Source organism: Garra rufa, chromosome 22 (assembly GCF_049309525.1).
Source record: "Garra rufa chromosome 22, GarRuf1.0, whole genome shotgun sequence".
In the NCBI taxonomy this organism is placed as follows: Eukaryota; Metazoa; Chordata; class Actinopteri; order Cypriniformes; family Cyprinidae; genus Garra; species Garra rufa.
In genome coordinates this window covers 38,481,814-38,497,293 of record NC_133382.1, presented here as the reverse complement: position 1 = coordinate 38,497,293, position 15,480 = coordinate 38,481,814, and the positions used below count along the sequence as shown (strand labels likewise).

At 33.9% G+C, this 15,480-nt stretch overlaps 1 protein-coding gene across 1 annotated transcript in view; it reads left to right on the top strand.

Annotated features, from left to right (window-relative positions):
- Positions 1-8,484: 8,484 nt before the first annotated feature.
- The window catches only part of LOC141297534 (alpha-tectorin-like), a 37,363-nt gene continuing 30,367 nt past the window's right edge, over positions 8,485-15,480 (top strand). Inside the window, exons 1-8 of the mRNA XM_073827956.1 lie at positions 8,485-8,533; positions 8,619-8,645; positions 9,813-10,235; positions 10,748-11,137; positions 11,226-11,297; positions 11,500-11,892; positions 12,022-12,417; positions 14,130-14,514. Coding sequence (XP_073684057.1) covers positions 8,485-8,533; positions 8,619-8,645; positions 9,813-10,235; positions 10,748-11,137; positions 11,226-11,297; positions 11,500-11,892; positions 12,022-12,417; positions 14,130-14,514 — 2,135 coding nt within the window. The remainder of the gene's footprint in view (positions 8,534-8,618; positions 8,646-9,812; positions 10,236-10,747; positions 11,138-11,225; positions 11,298-11,499; positions 11,893-12,021; positions 12,418-14,129; positions 14,515-15,480) is intronic.

Genomic DNA, 15,480 nt, shown 5'->3' with positions numbered 1-15,480 from the left:
CTGCTTGCACCACCACAGTGTTTATGTAAACATTATTAAACATCATTAACATGGTTAAACATTATTTACAAACATAATTAATTATCATATTGTTATTTTAATTTTAATTAATCACCTTTTGCTCACACTGAAGGGATTTTTTGTAAAGCTACACTCTTAAAAATAAAAGTGTTTTAAAAGGTTCTTAACAGCGATGCCATGGAAGAGCATTTTTGGTTCCACAAAAACTTTTTATAATCTGAAGAACCTTCTTTTGCCAAAAATAACCTTAAAGCAGAAAGGTTCTTCAGATGTTAAAGGTTCTTTATGGAAGCATTTAGACAAAAAGGTTGTTCTATGGCATTGTAAAGCACCTTTATTTGTAAGAGTGTACTTAGAAAAAAAAAAAAAGCTTAACAAATCAAACTTGTGAACACTCCATCTACATTTACATCTACTTGAGCATAGAGCTAAAATAATGGCTTTCTAAATGCAGGTGCACACAAGGAAACAATCAGTTCAAATAAGAGATATCTTCATGTTACATGAAAAACTGGTTTAGGAGTGAGAGAGCTGCAGTTCATCAACACTATTCAGCTGCTGAAGAAATAATCTCCCTGAGTTTGATCTGCAGCAACATTTGTCCTCAGCTAAAGCGATTTCTCTTTAGACTCAAACAACTTTGTAAAAATGATTCTTGTTTAGTTACTAATTGTTTTTTTTTTTTATTATTAATTGTAATTATAAATTAAAGGGGTCATCGGTTGCAAAACTCATTTTACATGTTAAAACATAAATGTGTGTTGACAGTGTGTGTACACAACGACCCTATAAAAATCCACCCAGTGGCAGGGTTGCCAGGTCCCAGAAAAAAAATCCAGCCAAAAGCTTACTAAAAACCCGTCCAAAAGGAATGAAAACTAGTCAGATTTTTGCCCTGTCCAATCACAGCTGACATCAGCTTTATTTTATTAATGCCCTTTAAAATACACATTTTGATTTTATTTATTCTATGTTTTGAATCTTAGCAAGACTTGTTTATATGTAGTATGTGCATATTACATGATTTAATCTGGAATTTCTGTCTTTTTTTTTATTTTACCCTTTCTTTCATTCTAATTTTACAGCACTTTTCACAATAAAATTTGTAAGCACTTTGTTTTTAGGTCTGGGTGATATGTCCAGAAATAATTTTGACAATATTTTTTTCCATGTTATATCAATATTTATCATAATATTCATTTATTATTATTATGGAAGGAAATGCTTTGAGAGTGCTTGTAGATTTTAGCTTTTGCATTCAATATATTATTTATTTATTTATTGTATTTATTTATTTATTTTTCATAAACTCCATCTATCCAACATTTAATTTAGTCCCCCATGAAAACCACTTTATTTTCCCCTAGATTCTGTGTTTTTTTATTTTATTTTATTTTATTTATTTATTTGTTTTTATAATTTATTTAGTATGATTTCATTTGTATGATTTAATACAAATTTTATATTGTGTATATTATAATTTATACAAATTTATCATATGAAAAATACTGTTTTAAGAATTAATATAATATTAAGATTTAATAATATAATATAATATAATATAATATAATATAATATAATATAATATAATATAATATAATATAATATAATATAATATAATATAATATAATATAATCTGAGCCGCTGTAGACTGCAGAGGATTAACGTTACTTTCATTTTTGAAGGGAATGCCCCGATCTCTGATCTACATAACTGTGTCTATGTTTGTGCAATGCATTCATTATCCAGCTTCATTATACAGCAGAAATAAGTATAAGGGTTTGTTTATGCATCTTTGCAAATGGCATTTCTTATAATGCACTAGTTAGCAAGTTTGGTGGCTAAACATGGCTAAAGTAAACAGCATGGCTCATCAGTTCATGGCAGAGAGGGACTGGACGAGCAGAACTGATTTTGACATGGCAAAAAGGGTGTTTTTCACACTACCACTGAGAAAATGTGTTATAGACTTCTTATTAAGACCCTAAAGAATCATATCAACTTGTGGAAAATGGGCATCTGATGACCCCTTTAATATAAGAAACATTTCATGTATATATGTTGCATATGCTTGTGTAGATGAAGGAGCTGCCGTTCCTCACAACAAGGCCTCTGATTTCATTGTGTGTCACTACTGCTGCTGATTAACATTATTATCATCTATCAATGATAATATTAAAAGGTGAACTGATTGAATCTTTCTTAATATAAATGCATTATGTGTATATTGTGTATTTAGCAGGTGAAATAATCAATGTACAAACGTCTTACCCATAAAGCTGAGTAATATTAGCACAGCTTTATCCATTATTTCAACAGAATTGTCTTCCTACTGGTGAAGGGAGATAATTCCATATGAGAATGATTTTACCCAAGCCTTTAATAGTGTGGATGCAGAGCTCAGTGTTTCAGAATTAAAGTACAAGTTTACATAATTTATACATTTTTGGTTTTGGTATCACTTTTGACATTGAATTGATTTTAATCATTTGTAAATGAAGGTTTATGATGATTTCTGTCATATATACATTACATTTCATTGCATTATATTCCCTGTTTACAGATAAGTGGGTCCCAGAACAAGTGAAGGTAACTGAGGCTTCTTGTCTGTTTGGTTCACTTATTCTGTTACTTGTTCCTCTGATGAGTGTTCTGAATATTTTTTTAGTTTATTAACACACACACATAAAAAGGTGCACCACTTTACATGCATATTATCTAGTGCCATATTAATGAATATGAAACTGACGCCACACTGGTTGTTGGTTTATTTATTTATTTATTTATTTATTTATTTATTTATTTATTTTCCCCTCAGGCATATTTTTTTATATATGGCATAATAAATTAATTATTTAATCATTTATTTTCTGATCTGTGCTTCTTTTTCAATTTGTAACATTTAGTAGTTGAAGGAAATACTTCTATAAAAGGTTGATTGTCAGGAATAGCAAAACTGAAATATGTAATATTGTGATAGTAGAATATTATGATTTATTTCCTTAAGAAGTATTAGTTTAATGACACTTTCTTTTAGTAAAAATAAAAGAAAGATTAGTGTGATATCTTATTAGTGCTATCTTTGTAATTGTTTTTGTTCCATAGTGATGCAATGATAAAATGCATGAGAAGAGTCTTGCTATTTTACTTTCCTTTCTGAAGGTTTTGAAAAATGTTTCCGCATTGGTTCAATGGGGATGAGTTTTAGTCACTTGTTAGATTACCAAAAATATGTATTGCTCTAGATCTTAAAGAAGTCGAAGACTAAATCAAGGTGTTTGTAGTACAGAGTGCATTCAGTGTGACAAATATTTGCATAAGTTCATTTCTGAACAGTCTTCTTAAATATAACCATTTCTGATAGTTTCATTAGAATGCTGCAAAAATCATTTGGAATATTGTCTGTGATTTACAGAATTGTTGACCCATAATGCATTGCTGCAATGCTAATGTAATATTATTAAACAGAATATTCTAAATGAAATATCTATATTTAAATGATTGCTACGTTTGATTATAAATATGATCCTGCCAAATGTGTCATCATGATTAAAATGAGCTAAAGCTTAAGGTACAAGCTGCTGTTGTATGTAGTTTAAACACATAAAAGTAGTGATTGTGTTATTATTGTTATCTAAGGATTAACAAGCTGGTCATACAGGAGATTCTTTGACCCAATATATTCTGTCAGTAGGTCATAGTGATGTGATAACCCAAATTAATGTGTCAGATATACTTCAAATTCTTTCATTAAGCATTCATTTACCATCACCTTGCTTATATTGAACATTTGGATAAAATAGTCTTAATTTTAATTATTATTTATTTGTTTAGAGAATATTTATCCTCTGCAGCCTGCGTTTCAATATCATCACTATGAGATTTGTGCTTCAATGAGAAGCACAACTTTTTTTTTTATTGTATCATCTGCCAATTGATTATTTTGGCTACTTGTGATAATGTGCATAACCTGCAATTACCAGAAGTTATCACGAAGAATAAAATTAAAACACTGTTAATGCAGTGGTGACATTATGTACTTTATTACTGTAAGTAGTTCTTTGTGAATCTTGTTCAACTGGTTGCAGTAACTACTGGAAAAATCCACTTTCAGTGATTGACAGCTGCAGTTTGGTGACTTGATAAAGAGGCTTTGCAGTGTCATTGTCTGATGGTTTTCTAAAAGACCTGCAATGTATAAAAATGACAATAAACCTGACTATCTAGTTTGACTAAACAAATGAGGAAAACAAGATAAAGTCATATGCTGTAGAGAGGTGCTTATCTTTTTGTCTTTTTTATATTGGTGCCAAGTTTGTTGCTGAGGAGGACTGAGGCAGTATCATTACAATTAAAATTGCAGTTGTCATGTCATTTCTGCACACTTTGCATCAGTGGCGATTCTAGACTTTTTTAACAGGGGTGGCCTTAGTGGAGCACTGATTAATTCAAGGGTGGCATCATAAAATCATGCATCAAACACCATACTCATAAATTGAAGGACAAAGACCGTACTCTTACATCAAATTTCTTTTTATTTGAATAAAATCAAATATAAATAAACAAACATCTCAAACATAAAAATACACCTTCAAGACTTTTTGTTTTTCACAATAACAACTCAAACATAATATCTTTGGCCATCTATTTCTATAGCCGTTAACATCCAAAATCCAAGTTCTCAGCTAAAGACTATTTATTCATGGAACAATGAATAACAATTGGTTTGCCCAGATCAGTTCACTGTCTTCATCAGGTTTGCTTTTCTTGCTAACGGAGAACTGTTGGATATTCTGGTTCCTTTTCATACTGCAGTGCAATGAAGTCAGATTTCCTTCCATTTACATTATTAGTAATTATTACTTACATTATTATTAGAAATTGAAATGAAACGAACAAGAAATGGGACAATGAACAACAAAGAACGTATTATTTACAATTAATTACACAAAATTAAAGCTTAATCAAAGGCCACATCTGTCCTGTGAGCTAAACTATTAGTATTTATAAAGTTTAAACTATATAGACTACTCTTTCATGTCATTACTGCATTGGTGATGTGCAAGTCGAATTCAGTGCCTGTCACTTTAAGGCCCTGACGGCCGTGAGGTTTGCTTGATTCTCACGGTTTAAGCTAAACTGTTGTGCATTGTGCATAAGGATATGTGGATGAAATGAATTATGTTTGTTTCCATGTCATTTGTTAAACTAAATACTCTAAAGCCTAACAACTCGAAGAAAATCTGTCTTGGATTACAGGAGCTACTGTAAGTGTCTTGTAATGATAATTTCTATGATTTTGGCGAGCACAAAGAACTATCTCCAGATGTAAATTGGTTTCCTATTGCTCAAATTCAATTAAACCCACCAGTAGGCTAGACCTTAATTTCACAGCCTAGGTATGTTAGCAACACAGGGCTTGAAAACATTGACTGTATATATAACGTTAGAACAAACAAAAACGAAACCGTGCGTGGAATTTATCTGAGAATATAGCCTAAACCTAACTTACTGAAGGTAGGGGCCGGCGAGCTAACGTTACCTTGCTGGCGTGTTTTATTTGGTTCCTTGGTTAAAATATAATGTAGGCTACGTTTTTTTGCATAAAATTGCGTCTGCTAATCTGCTAATGATAAATCGTTAAATCCTTTTTACAAAAGTAGCCTACAGTTAACAGTTAATGACCTAGCAAATGTCGACTGAGTAGGCAGAAAAGCAGAAAAAAGGCAGGTACAGTAGATAAATTAGCCTAGCATACATGACGTGATTCAACAGACTTAATACTGGGCTGTGTGTGCGATTAGATATCAAGGCAGATGTGACAGGTAAATAGATATCTTTGCGTGCTAGCACAAGTAGTTGTGCTGTAAACTCACATGCTAAAAAACAGTAAGCCATGTATTGTTGGTTAGCTTACATCAAACATTTGCTACTTACATTTCTGAGTTCTGGTGTCTGACTGTCCAAGCCCCCGCGCTGATTTAAAGGCAGCAAGTGCGTCAACAACGGTTCCGCCTTTGAGCACGTTAATGGCCAATCGTAGAGTAGGATTTTGGGGTGGCACCTGGGGTGGCCAATCAATTCTCAGGGGTGGCGTGGGCCACCCCAAGCCACCCCTCTGGCTCCGCCCCTGCTTTGCATGGGTTTCGCTTTGCTAATTTTGTTAATTCATGATACCTAAAGCATTAACTAATTTACTGCTTTTAATAAATATGAATTATATTATATTTCTTCATATATAATAAGAAGTTATATAATGATCACTGAATTTAAAATGTATTAGTATATGTACAGTAGGAGGTAATAACAGTAAATGTATTTTCATATACGGTAGTAGCAATGTTTTGAACAAATTAAACGTTACAGTTATACTAAAATCTAGAGAAACTTTTACTGCACATTTATTTCTTTTCTTTCTATATATATATATATATATATATATATATATATATAGTCAAGCCAGAAATTATTCATACCCCTGGCAAATTCTGACTTAAAGTTACTTTTATTCAACCAGCAAGTTTATTTTGAACGGAAATGACACAGGCTTCTCCCAAAAGATAATACGACGATGTACAAGTGGCATCATTGTGTAAAAAAAAAAATATATTTCTCAGCTTTTATTTACATTTGAACAAAAAGTGCAGAACAGAACAGAAAAACCTTTATTGGTTATTACAGCAATCAAACGCTTCCTATAATTGCTGACCAGCTTTTTGCATGTCTCCACTGGTATTTTTGCCCATTCATCTTTAGCGATGAGCTCCAACTCTTTCAGGTCCATCACCCTGATCTTTAGCTCCCTCCACAGATTCTCAATTGGATTTAAGTCAGGACTCTGGCTGGGCCACTGCAAAACGTTAATTTTTTTGTCTTCTAAGCATTTCTTCACCACTTTCGCTGTGTGTTTTGTGTCGTTGTTATGCTGAAATGTCCACTGGTGCCCAAGGCCAAGTTTCTCTGCAGACTGCCTGATGTTGTTGTTGAGAATTTTGATGTATTGCTCCTTTTTCATGGTGCCGTTTACTGTGATTAGGTTCCCTGGTCCACCGGCTGAAAAACACCCCCAAAACATTAGGTTTCCACCACCATGTTTGACAGTGGGGATGGTGTTCTTAGGGTTGAAGGCGTCTCCTTTTTTACGCCAAATGAAGGCTACATCATTGTGGCCAAACAATTAAATTTTTGTTTCATCTGACCATAAAACAGAAGACCAGAAGTCTTCTTCTTTGTCCAGATGAGCATTTGCAAAGGCCAAGTGGGCTTTTGTGTGCCTTATCTGGAGAACTGGTGTCCTCCTTGGTCTGCGTCCGTGGAACCCAGCGGTGTGCAGTGTCCGTTGGACTGTCTGCCTTGAGATGTTGCCACCAGCAGAGCCCAGATTCATCACATGGTTGTTTTGACATGGGTTTTTGAATGAGCTAAAATGTGCACTGGAGAAAAGTAGAACATTTCTAAAGAGTGTAATTCTGCACCTCCGGTAAACCTGTGAATATAATAATCACTTCCTTATATTCTCCACGAACAGACTTGATTCTTTACTTCAGATGAAATTATAAAATTATCAGTATTTTTCTTTGTTTGTTTCATTAAATGTGACATTCTCACTTTAGATAAGTACCAATTTTTGCCTGTTTTCTTTGTTCTGTTTTCTCTTCATTTTCCCCTTTGTTTTCTGTATCCAAACACTAAAGACCCTACCTATTTTTCCTGTTAACCTGCTACATAACTGGTGTGTTGTTCCCCAGCTGCTTTTAAAGAGATTAGACATTTCAGTTGTTAGTTGCATTTAAAAATATGCATGCATTTCTTTAATTAAATTTAAACATGTCAATAACGTGGTTAAACATTATTTACAAACATAATTAACAAATTATTAAACGCATTAGCATTAATCTTTTCAGTCACATTTACCTAACTCATTGGGGATTTTGTAGTGCTGTTTCGGTAAAAGTTCTTAACAAATCAAACTTGTCATCATTCCATCTACATTTGCATCTATTCGAGCACAAAGTAAAAACAAAAATGTCTTTCTAAATGCAGGTGCACACAAGGAAACAATCAGTTCAAATAACTAAAAAAATCATGTTGCATGAAAAACTGGTTTAAGACACTGTTGAGAAATAACTTCTGGTTCCAGTAATGATCCACCCACTGTTATTAATAAAGGCACTGATACGTGTGAGAGATTGTTCATCATCACTGTATTCAGCTGCTGAAGAGAGAATCTCCCTGAGTTTGCTCTGCAGCAGCATTTGACCTCAGGTAAAGTTATTTCTCTTCATTTTATCGTATTGGGTTTTAATAGCATTCCTTATTGCCTATAGACTAATCCAAATTATTCCTTTTATATAAATATGTGTGAAGTTGTTTGAACTATTCTGCACAATAAACTAGAAAAATAAAATCTAACAAAATAAACATTTGTTTCATGTTTGTATGCAGGAGTTGCCGTTAGTCACAATGAGGCTTCTGATCTCACTGTGTGTGTCACTACTGCTGCTGATTAATGGTGAGTGATTTATCATCTGTCATTTGCATTAGTAGGTGAACTGACAGTTTTTCCTTAATTCATTATGTTTATATTGTGTATTTAGGTGAAATAATCAATGGACAAACTTCAGGTACAGTACATTTTACTTTATCACATCCTCAATTTTTCCATCCTTTGCTGTCCTTTACAAATGTAAAAACAAAAGAAGTAAAAAATGAATCACTTTATGAAAGAACCTGGTTATCTTTTAATTGGCTTGTATTTTTTGACACACAAATTCCAAATACTTGCTAGTTGTATTGTATGTATTTACTTACTTACTTAACCATCCACATTGTCAGGCCTTTTGAGACAAATGGGCTATATTTTAAAAATTAAAGATGTTCTTTTTGATAGAAAATGTGTTTTAAACAAGTGGAAAAAAAAAATTAAAAAAAAAAAAAAATATATATATATATATATATATATATATATATATATATATATATATATATATATATCTGTTGAATAAATGTTGAAAAAGTTAGATTTACACACTACATGCATTAGTCTCATTTCTCATAATTCCAACTTTACCTCTCATAACTGTGACTTTCAGTAGTAACTGATCATTTATACAGCATATTAATATATTTAAGAATGGAATAGTCTTCCATTTAAATGCTTTTAATACTATTGAAATCTAATTTTGCAACGGGATAAAGATGCTTCTAAATTGTTCATTTATATCTGTATTTTACTGTATTAAAGTACAATATATCATTAAGGCTCAGGGTGCACTCATAGACAGACTCAAATGTCAGGTTTGTTATAGACTTTTTTTTTTTAGAAATGCTTTGAAGTCCTTAAAAGCAGGTATATATGCATGTAGATAATGAAATGCTAATGATAGAAAGGTGAAATGGGTGGAGTAACAGGTGGGATGATCAATGATAGACAACCAAACTGTAACACCAGACTTCACCTGCTGGACAGAGCATGAACGACAGGACAAGAAAACAGACAAGAGAGAATGATACTAGACGTGACAACTCGTATCAACTTTTACATTTTATTTTTTTTTAAGAGCCACATGTCATTTGAACTGGTGGAAGCAAATATAGATATTTCCCAAAAAATGAACTGAGATCTATATGTTAAATCGTTTTAAATTGGTGAGAGGATGATATAAACTAATGTCTTGTAGTTGCAATCATTTTACATAATCCCTCTTTACTGTACTATCCCATATCTTATCTTGTCACAAAGACGCAGTATCATCACCGGATTGTCCTCTTTTATGTCATTATTCTCTCAGAATCTACAACTTCCAGCTCTGATCCATGCTATGACTATAACACTCTTGATGAATACTGGAGAGGCATAAGGCAATATGCATATCGGTACACTGGACAGGATGACACCCTTGTTGAATGGAGTGGCTGGTATCGGCTGTATTTGAATGGAGAAAGTGCCCAGATGTCTGAGTGGTGTGTGAGTAATATAGGATGTGGTGGTTATGCTGGACTGTATCTTAACGGTTCTCATCCAACACTTGAGGATGGAGTGGTGACCCGTGACATTGTGGGAACTTTTTCATGGGGGTGGTGGTGGGTGCCTCCCACTCAGTGTGGCGCCGACACATCCACCTCCATCCAAGTCAAAGCCTGTCCAGGAGATTATTATATCTATGAACTTGTCAAACCCAACATATCAGTCCGTGGGCCATCATATTGTGCAGGTGCAGGTCCTACTTTTCCTCTTTTTTATTTTATTTATTTTTTTAAATATCAGTATCAAGACTAAATGTCAATTATAAGATAAGAAGGTTTCTATGGAGTTATTATTTTAATGGACTGCTTATGGTTTTACCAGTTAGAATCAATAGTGTTCAGTCCAGTCTCTCCACACCGCATAGCACTCCCCTGTAACTCTCATGTTATTTATAACACAGTTTACAGCTGTTTTCTGTGTTAGACTAAATACCACATCACATTAGTTAAATTGCTAAAAGTCTATATTATTGTATATTATATATTTTCATGTACTTAGCGCTAGTACATGCGCCAGTAAAAGTTGTTGTAGTGTTGCTCTGTTACAGGTTTACTTGACTGCACACCACTAGCTAGAATTTCACAAAATAATTGATTCAAAATAATGAAATAAATCATTGTGTTTTACAGTGTAATTTTGTTCAATGCCTTCAATGTAAATACAGTATTTTAATGGTAATTTTCTCAAACTCCATGACAGTTGCGTTCCAAAGCGTCAGCAATGATCCCTGCTACAGCTATGAGTCTCTGGATCGTCCCTGGAGAGCAAACAATGAAAGTGGAGGTTTCATTTGTGATGAATCTTTCCCCTGGAATGGCTGGTACCGGTTTTTCTACAATGGAATGAACATCCAGATGCCAGAGACCTGTGTTAGTTCATACACCTGTAACACACTGTTTAACCTGTGGCTCAGTGGTCCTCACCCTAATATAGAGGATGGAGTGGTGACCAGAGAGGTCTGTGCAGGGTCTTATTGGAGCAGCTGCTGTAATTACAAAACAAACCCCATCAGAGTGAAAGCATGTCCAGGCAATTACTATGTCTATGAACTTGTGAATCCACAAGTTGGGTGTTCAGGATACTGCACAGGTACAGTGCTTTTAACACTTATTTTAAACAAAGTCTTTCAAAACTTTAAAAATGATTTCAGTCATGTCTTGAATGCACTTCTTTGTAGATGTCAGCACAATTTCACATGCGGCTTCCACTGTGAGTCCAGATATATTCACTGGATCCAGCACCACCTTGAGTAAGTAATTTGTAAACATTTTTGAATTTTTAAATGTATTTAGGTGCCTTTTATGAATTAACTTTTAACATCACTATTGCATAGTCATGTTGTGAATAGTGTAAGAATCACATCACACTGTTACTGTTTTACTGGATCAGATTTGCACTTGTGACATTCCTTATTGATATATAACTTGTTTGTTTTGATCTCAATAACACAGATTATGACCCGTGCGATAACTACAACATACTGGACAACAACTGGAGAAGCACATTCAATTACTGGTCTATATATGGATACATCTCTGAACATGATGACACTCGTGTTGAATGGGATGGCTGGTATCGACTCTTCATTGATGGGTCAAGTGCTCAGATGCCTGAGTGGTGTATGTCCTACATGTCATGTGGAGGTTATTTTTCTCTGTATCTTGGTGGCTCGCATCCTCGTCTAGATGAAGGAGTTGTTACCCGTGAAATATATGGCTCTCACTATGATCAGTGCAACTTCTACAGATCTGAACCAATCCATGTCAAAGCTTGTCCTGGAGATTATTATGTCTATAAATTTACCAGACCAACAGTTTCAATCCCAGCTCCTGTATATTGTGCAGGTATATTCATTCATCATTATATTTTATATGCTTTAACAAAAGTTGTACTATTGGTTTTCCTATTAATATGTTGAATAAATTTTGTCTGCATTTTGTAATGCTTTTTTTTTTTTTACATTTTCATAATAGTACCTTTCTCCACCCCAAGTGTTGATCCCTGCTACAGCTACACCAGTCTGGATGAGCCTTGGAGAACCACAGACAACCATTACTATAATAACTATCATGGCATGTGTGATTATAATGTGGAGTGGAATGGCTGGTACAGATTGTTGTACAATGGTCAAAATGCTCAGATGCCAGAATCATGTGTTAGTGAAGGGATGTGTGGCACTCATTACCCACTGTGGCTCAACGGCCCTCATCCACAGCTGGAAGATGGAGTGGTCACCTGTCAGGTCTGTGTATCCGCATGGAATGGCTGCTGTACTTACACATCCCACCCTATACAAATCAAAGCCTGTCCAGGAGATTACTATGTTTATAAGTTTGTCAAGCCAATGTTTTGCTCAGCTTACTGTGTAGGTGAGTATAATTTAGCCATTTCTATTTCTGTTATTTAAAAAAAAAAAAAAAAAAAAAATATACATATATATATATATATATATATATATATATACAATATATTGATTTAAAATGCTCTTAATACCAGAAGCCCCAAGTCAGTCCAACACATCAGTGTCTACAACAACAGAGACAATTCCAACCATAGAATCCTTTACTCCACCAATCACAACCACTGGTAAAGTATTGTCTTGTTTCCTTTATAAATCCACATACTACCTTTTTGCATTTGTATTTCCATTACATAAGAGTGCAGTCAATTAACTTAAGTAAACAAAGATATCACATTTTTACAACATTTTAGGGATGTTTTGTAAATGTTTTTGACATAACAGTTTATACAATATACTTAATAAAATGTTTGCATAATATTGCATGATAGCAAACAAAGAAAATTCTCTCAGCCACATTAGGAAGATGTTATAAATATATCAGGTCTAAGATGACAGAATGTTTTTCATAAAAAAAGTTACCAAAGCTAAAACATGTTAACGGCATAATTTTTAGAATGTTTTGATGATGTTGTTTAGGTAACAGATTACATAACAGATCATTCATCATAACAAATGAAGAAAAATCTTTTCCCCAAATATCACCACCAACATTTAACATGACAATATTATTTATAAACTTTTATAGGATATAATCACAAAACATTCATATAATGGTTTTTAAAAATATGTTATCTTAACAATCAGAAGAACAATGTAAGAACAAAAAATAAACTTTATTAAGGAATAATGTTGTAACATTTTTTACATGCTGCTAGAAAATGTTATCCTTTCTTTAAAGAGAACATTCTGAGAATGAAAATAAAACTACCCCCTGAAAACTCTAAAAGAACATTAGGCAATAACAATGTTATCACTACACATTCTTAAAAGGTTTTTAAAGAACATTATCTTGCCTTTAGGAGAACATTTTGAGAAACAAAAAACAAAACAGCAAACAAAACAAAACAAACAAACAAACAAACAAACAATAAAAAAAAAAACACTGAAAACATGACTAGAACGCTGCCTGGTAATGTTATTAGAATTTTTTTTTTGAACCATAAATTCTAGCTTGATAAGTATGCAATATAAATGAGAAGGAATGGACGGTTAGGACGGTTTATCAGAGTGAAATAATAAACCCTTATGTATCTTTATTAATAGTAAAAACAATACCACCACTATTTCTCTGACTTCCTTACTCAATTCTTAACATCAAACTGCTTCCAACCCAACCAGTACAGACAGTTAATTACTTAATAACATGCATGTGCACGAATAAAAGATAAAAGAGTCAGAGTGAAAACTGATAGCATTCATGATTTAGCACAAATAAGGTATGTTTTCTTCAAGATAGGACCCCTAATGATAGAGTTTTAAACAAATATTTTGAACAAAACTATTCAAAATAAATAGACAAAACTAACCCCCTATTTAATGAGTGGTCTATGTTGCAAAAGGACTCACAGGATTGACATTTTAAATCCCATTTTCATAATAAAAGGAGATGTTCAAACTCAAGACAATATGTCTTAAGCCTTGAATAACTTAAAGCACAAATGTAACAGGAGTGATTTAAATATTTCATACTACATACATATTTCTACTTCATATTTCTGAAAAGGCATATGACATTCATCAGGTCAACAACATTTATTTTCTAATATTTCTTAACAACAGCTCCTTCTGTTGACCCCTGCTACAACTACAATGTCCTGGATGATCCATGGAGATCCACCAACAATCAATATTCCTCTCAAATAATGTGTGACTATTGGGTCAGCTGGAACGGCTGGTACCGTCTCTTCATTCAGGGTCAGAGCGTTCAGATGCCAGACACATGTGTTGATGAGCATAGTTGTGGCACTCTTGCTCCACTGTGGCTGATTCGAGGACATCCAACAGTTGAGGATGGAGTGGTCACTCGAGATGTCTGCGGTCACTGGAGCAATAACTGCTGCTATTTCCAGTCCAATCCCATTAAAGTCAAAGCCTGTCCAGGAGGTTATTATGTCTATGAGCTTGTGAGTCCAATTGGGTGCTATTTGGCATACTGTGCAGGTAAATATATTTAGATATTAAATGTGTTATATGTATTTTGTTTAATTTTATTATTTTTTTATGTAAATGGTTTTTATGTAATATTTATCATTTCTTCCAGATGCAAGCAACATAAACACTACCTCTACTACTGTCATGCCAGAGACAACCACAATCAAAACCTCAACCACAGAAACTACAACAATAGACATTATGACTGGTAATGTACTGTTCGAATCTGGAGGATTATTGTTTTTCATGAGCAAATCAGATCCATGTTTTGTGTTTTTGGTGCATTTAAACAATGTATTAAACCAGTGGTTCCCTACTACATTCCTGGAGGAACCCCAATGCTGCACATTTTGCATCTCTTCTTTGTCTGACACACCCATTTCAGGTCTTGGAGTCTCTACTAATGAGCTGATGATCTGAATCAGGTGTGTTTGATTAAGGAAAAATGGAAAACATGCGGTGTTGGGGGGCTTCCAGGAACATGGTTGGGAACCAATGTATTAAGATATATATGCCATGGGTGCTCAATCCTGTTCCTGGAAATCTACCTACCTGCAGATTTTGGTTCCAGCCCTGCTCCAACACAGCTGTCTGAAAATATCAAGTGCTGCCTATGAGATTGATTAGCTGGTTCAGGTGTGTTTAATGAGGGTTGGAGCTGAATTTTGTAGGATGGTAGATCTCCAGGAACAGGATAGGCTATCATTTTAAAATAGGCAAAAGGTAATCACAGCTAATATACAGCCATAAGACTTCAAATATTGGGGACAGCCGTGGCCTAATGGTTAGAGAGTCTGACTTGTAACCCAAAGGTTGCAGGTTCAAGTCTCAGGTCCAGCAAGGAAAAAACATTTACTAGCTGTCAGTTAATGGTTTTTGTGAGCTCATCTAAAGTGAGGACTATTTATGCCTTGCAAAGTGTTAATAAGTTGAGTTTTACCGTTTTGAAACCCATTCACCCTATTGGTCTCATAGGATT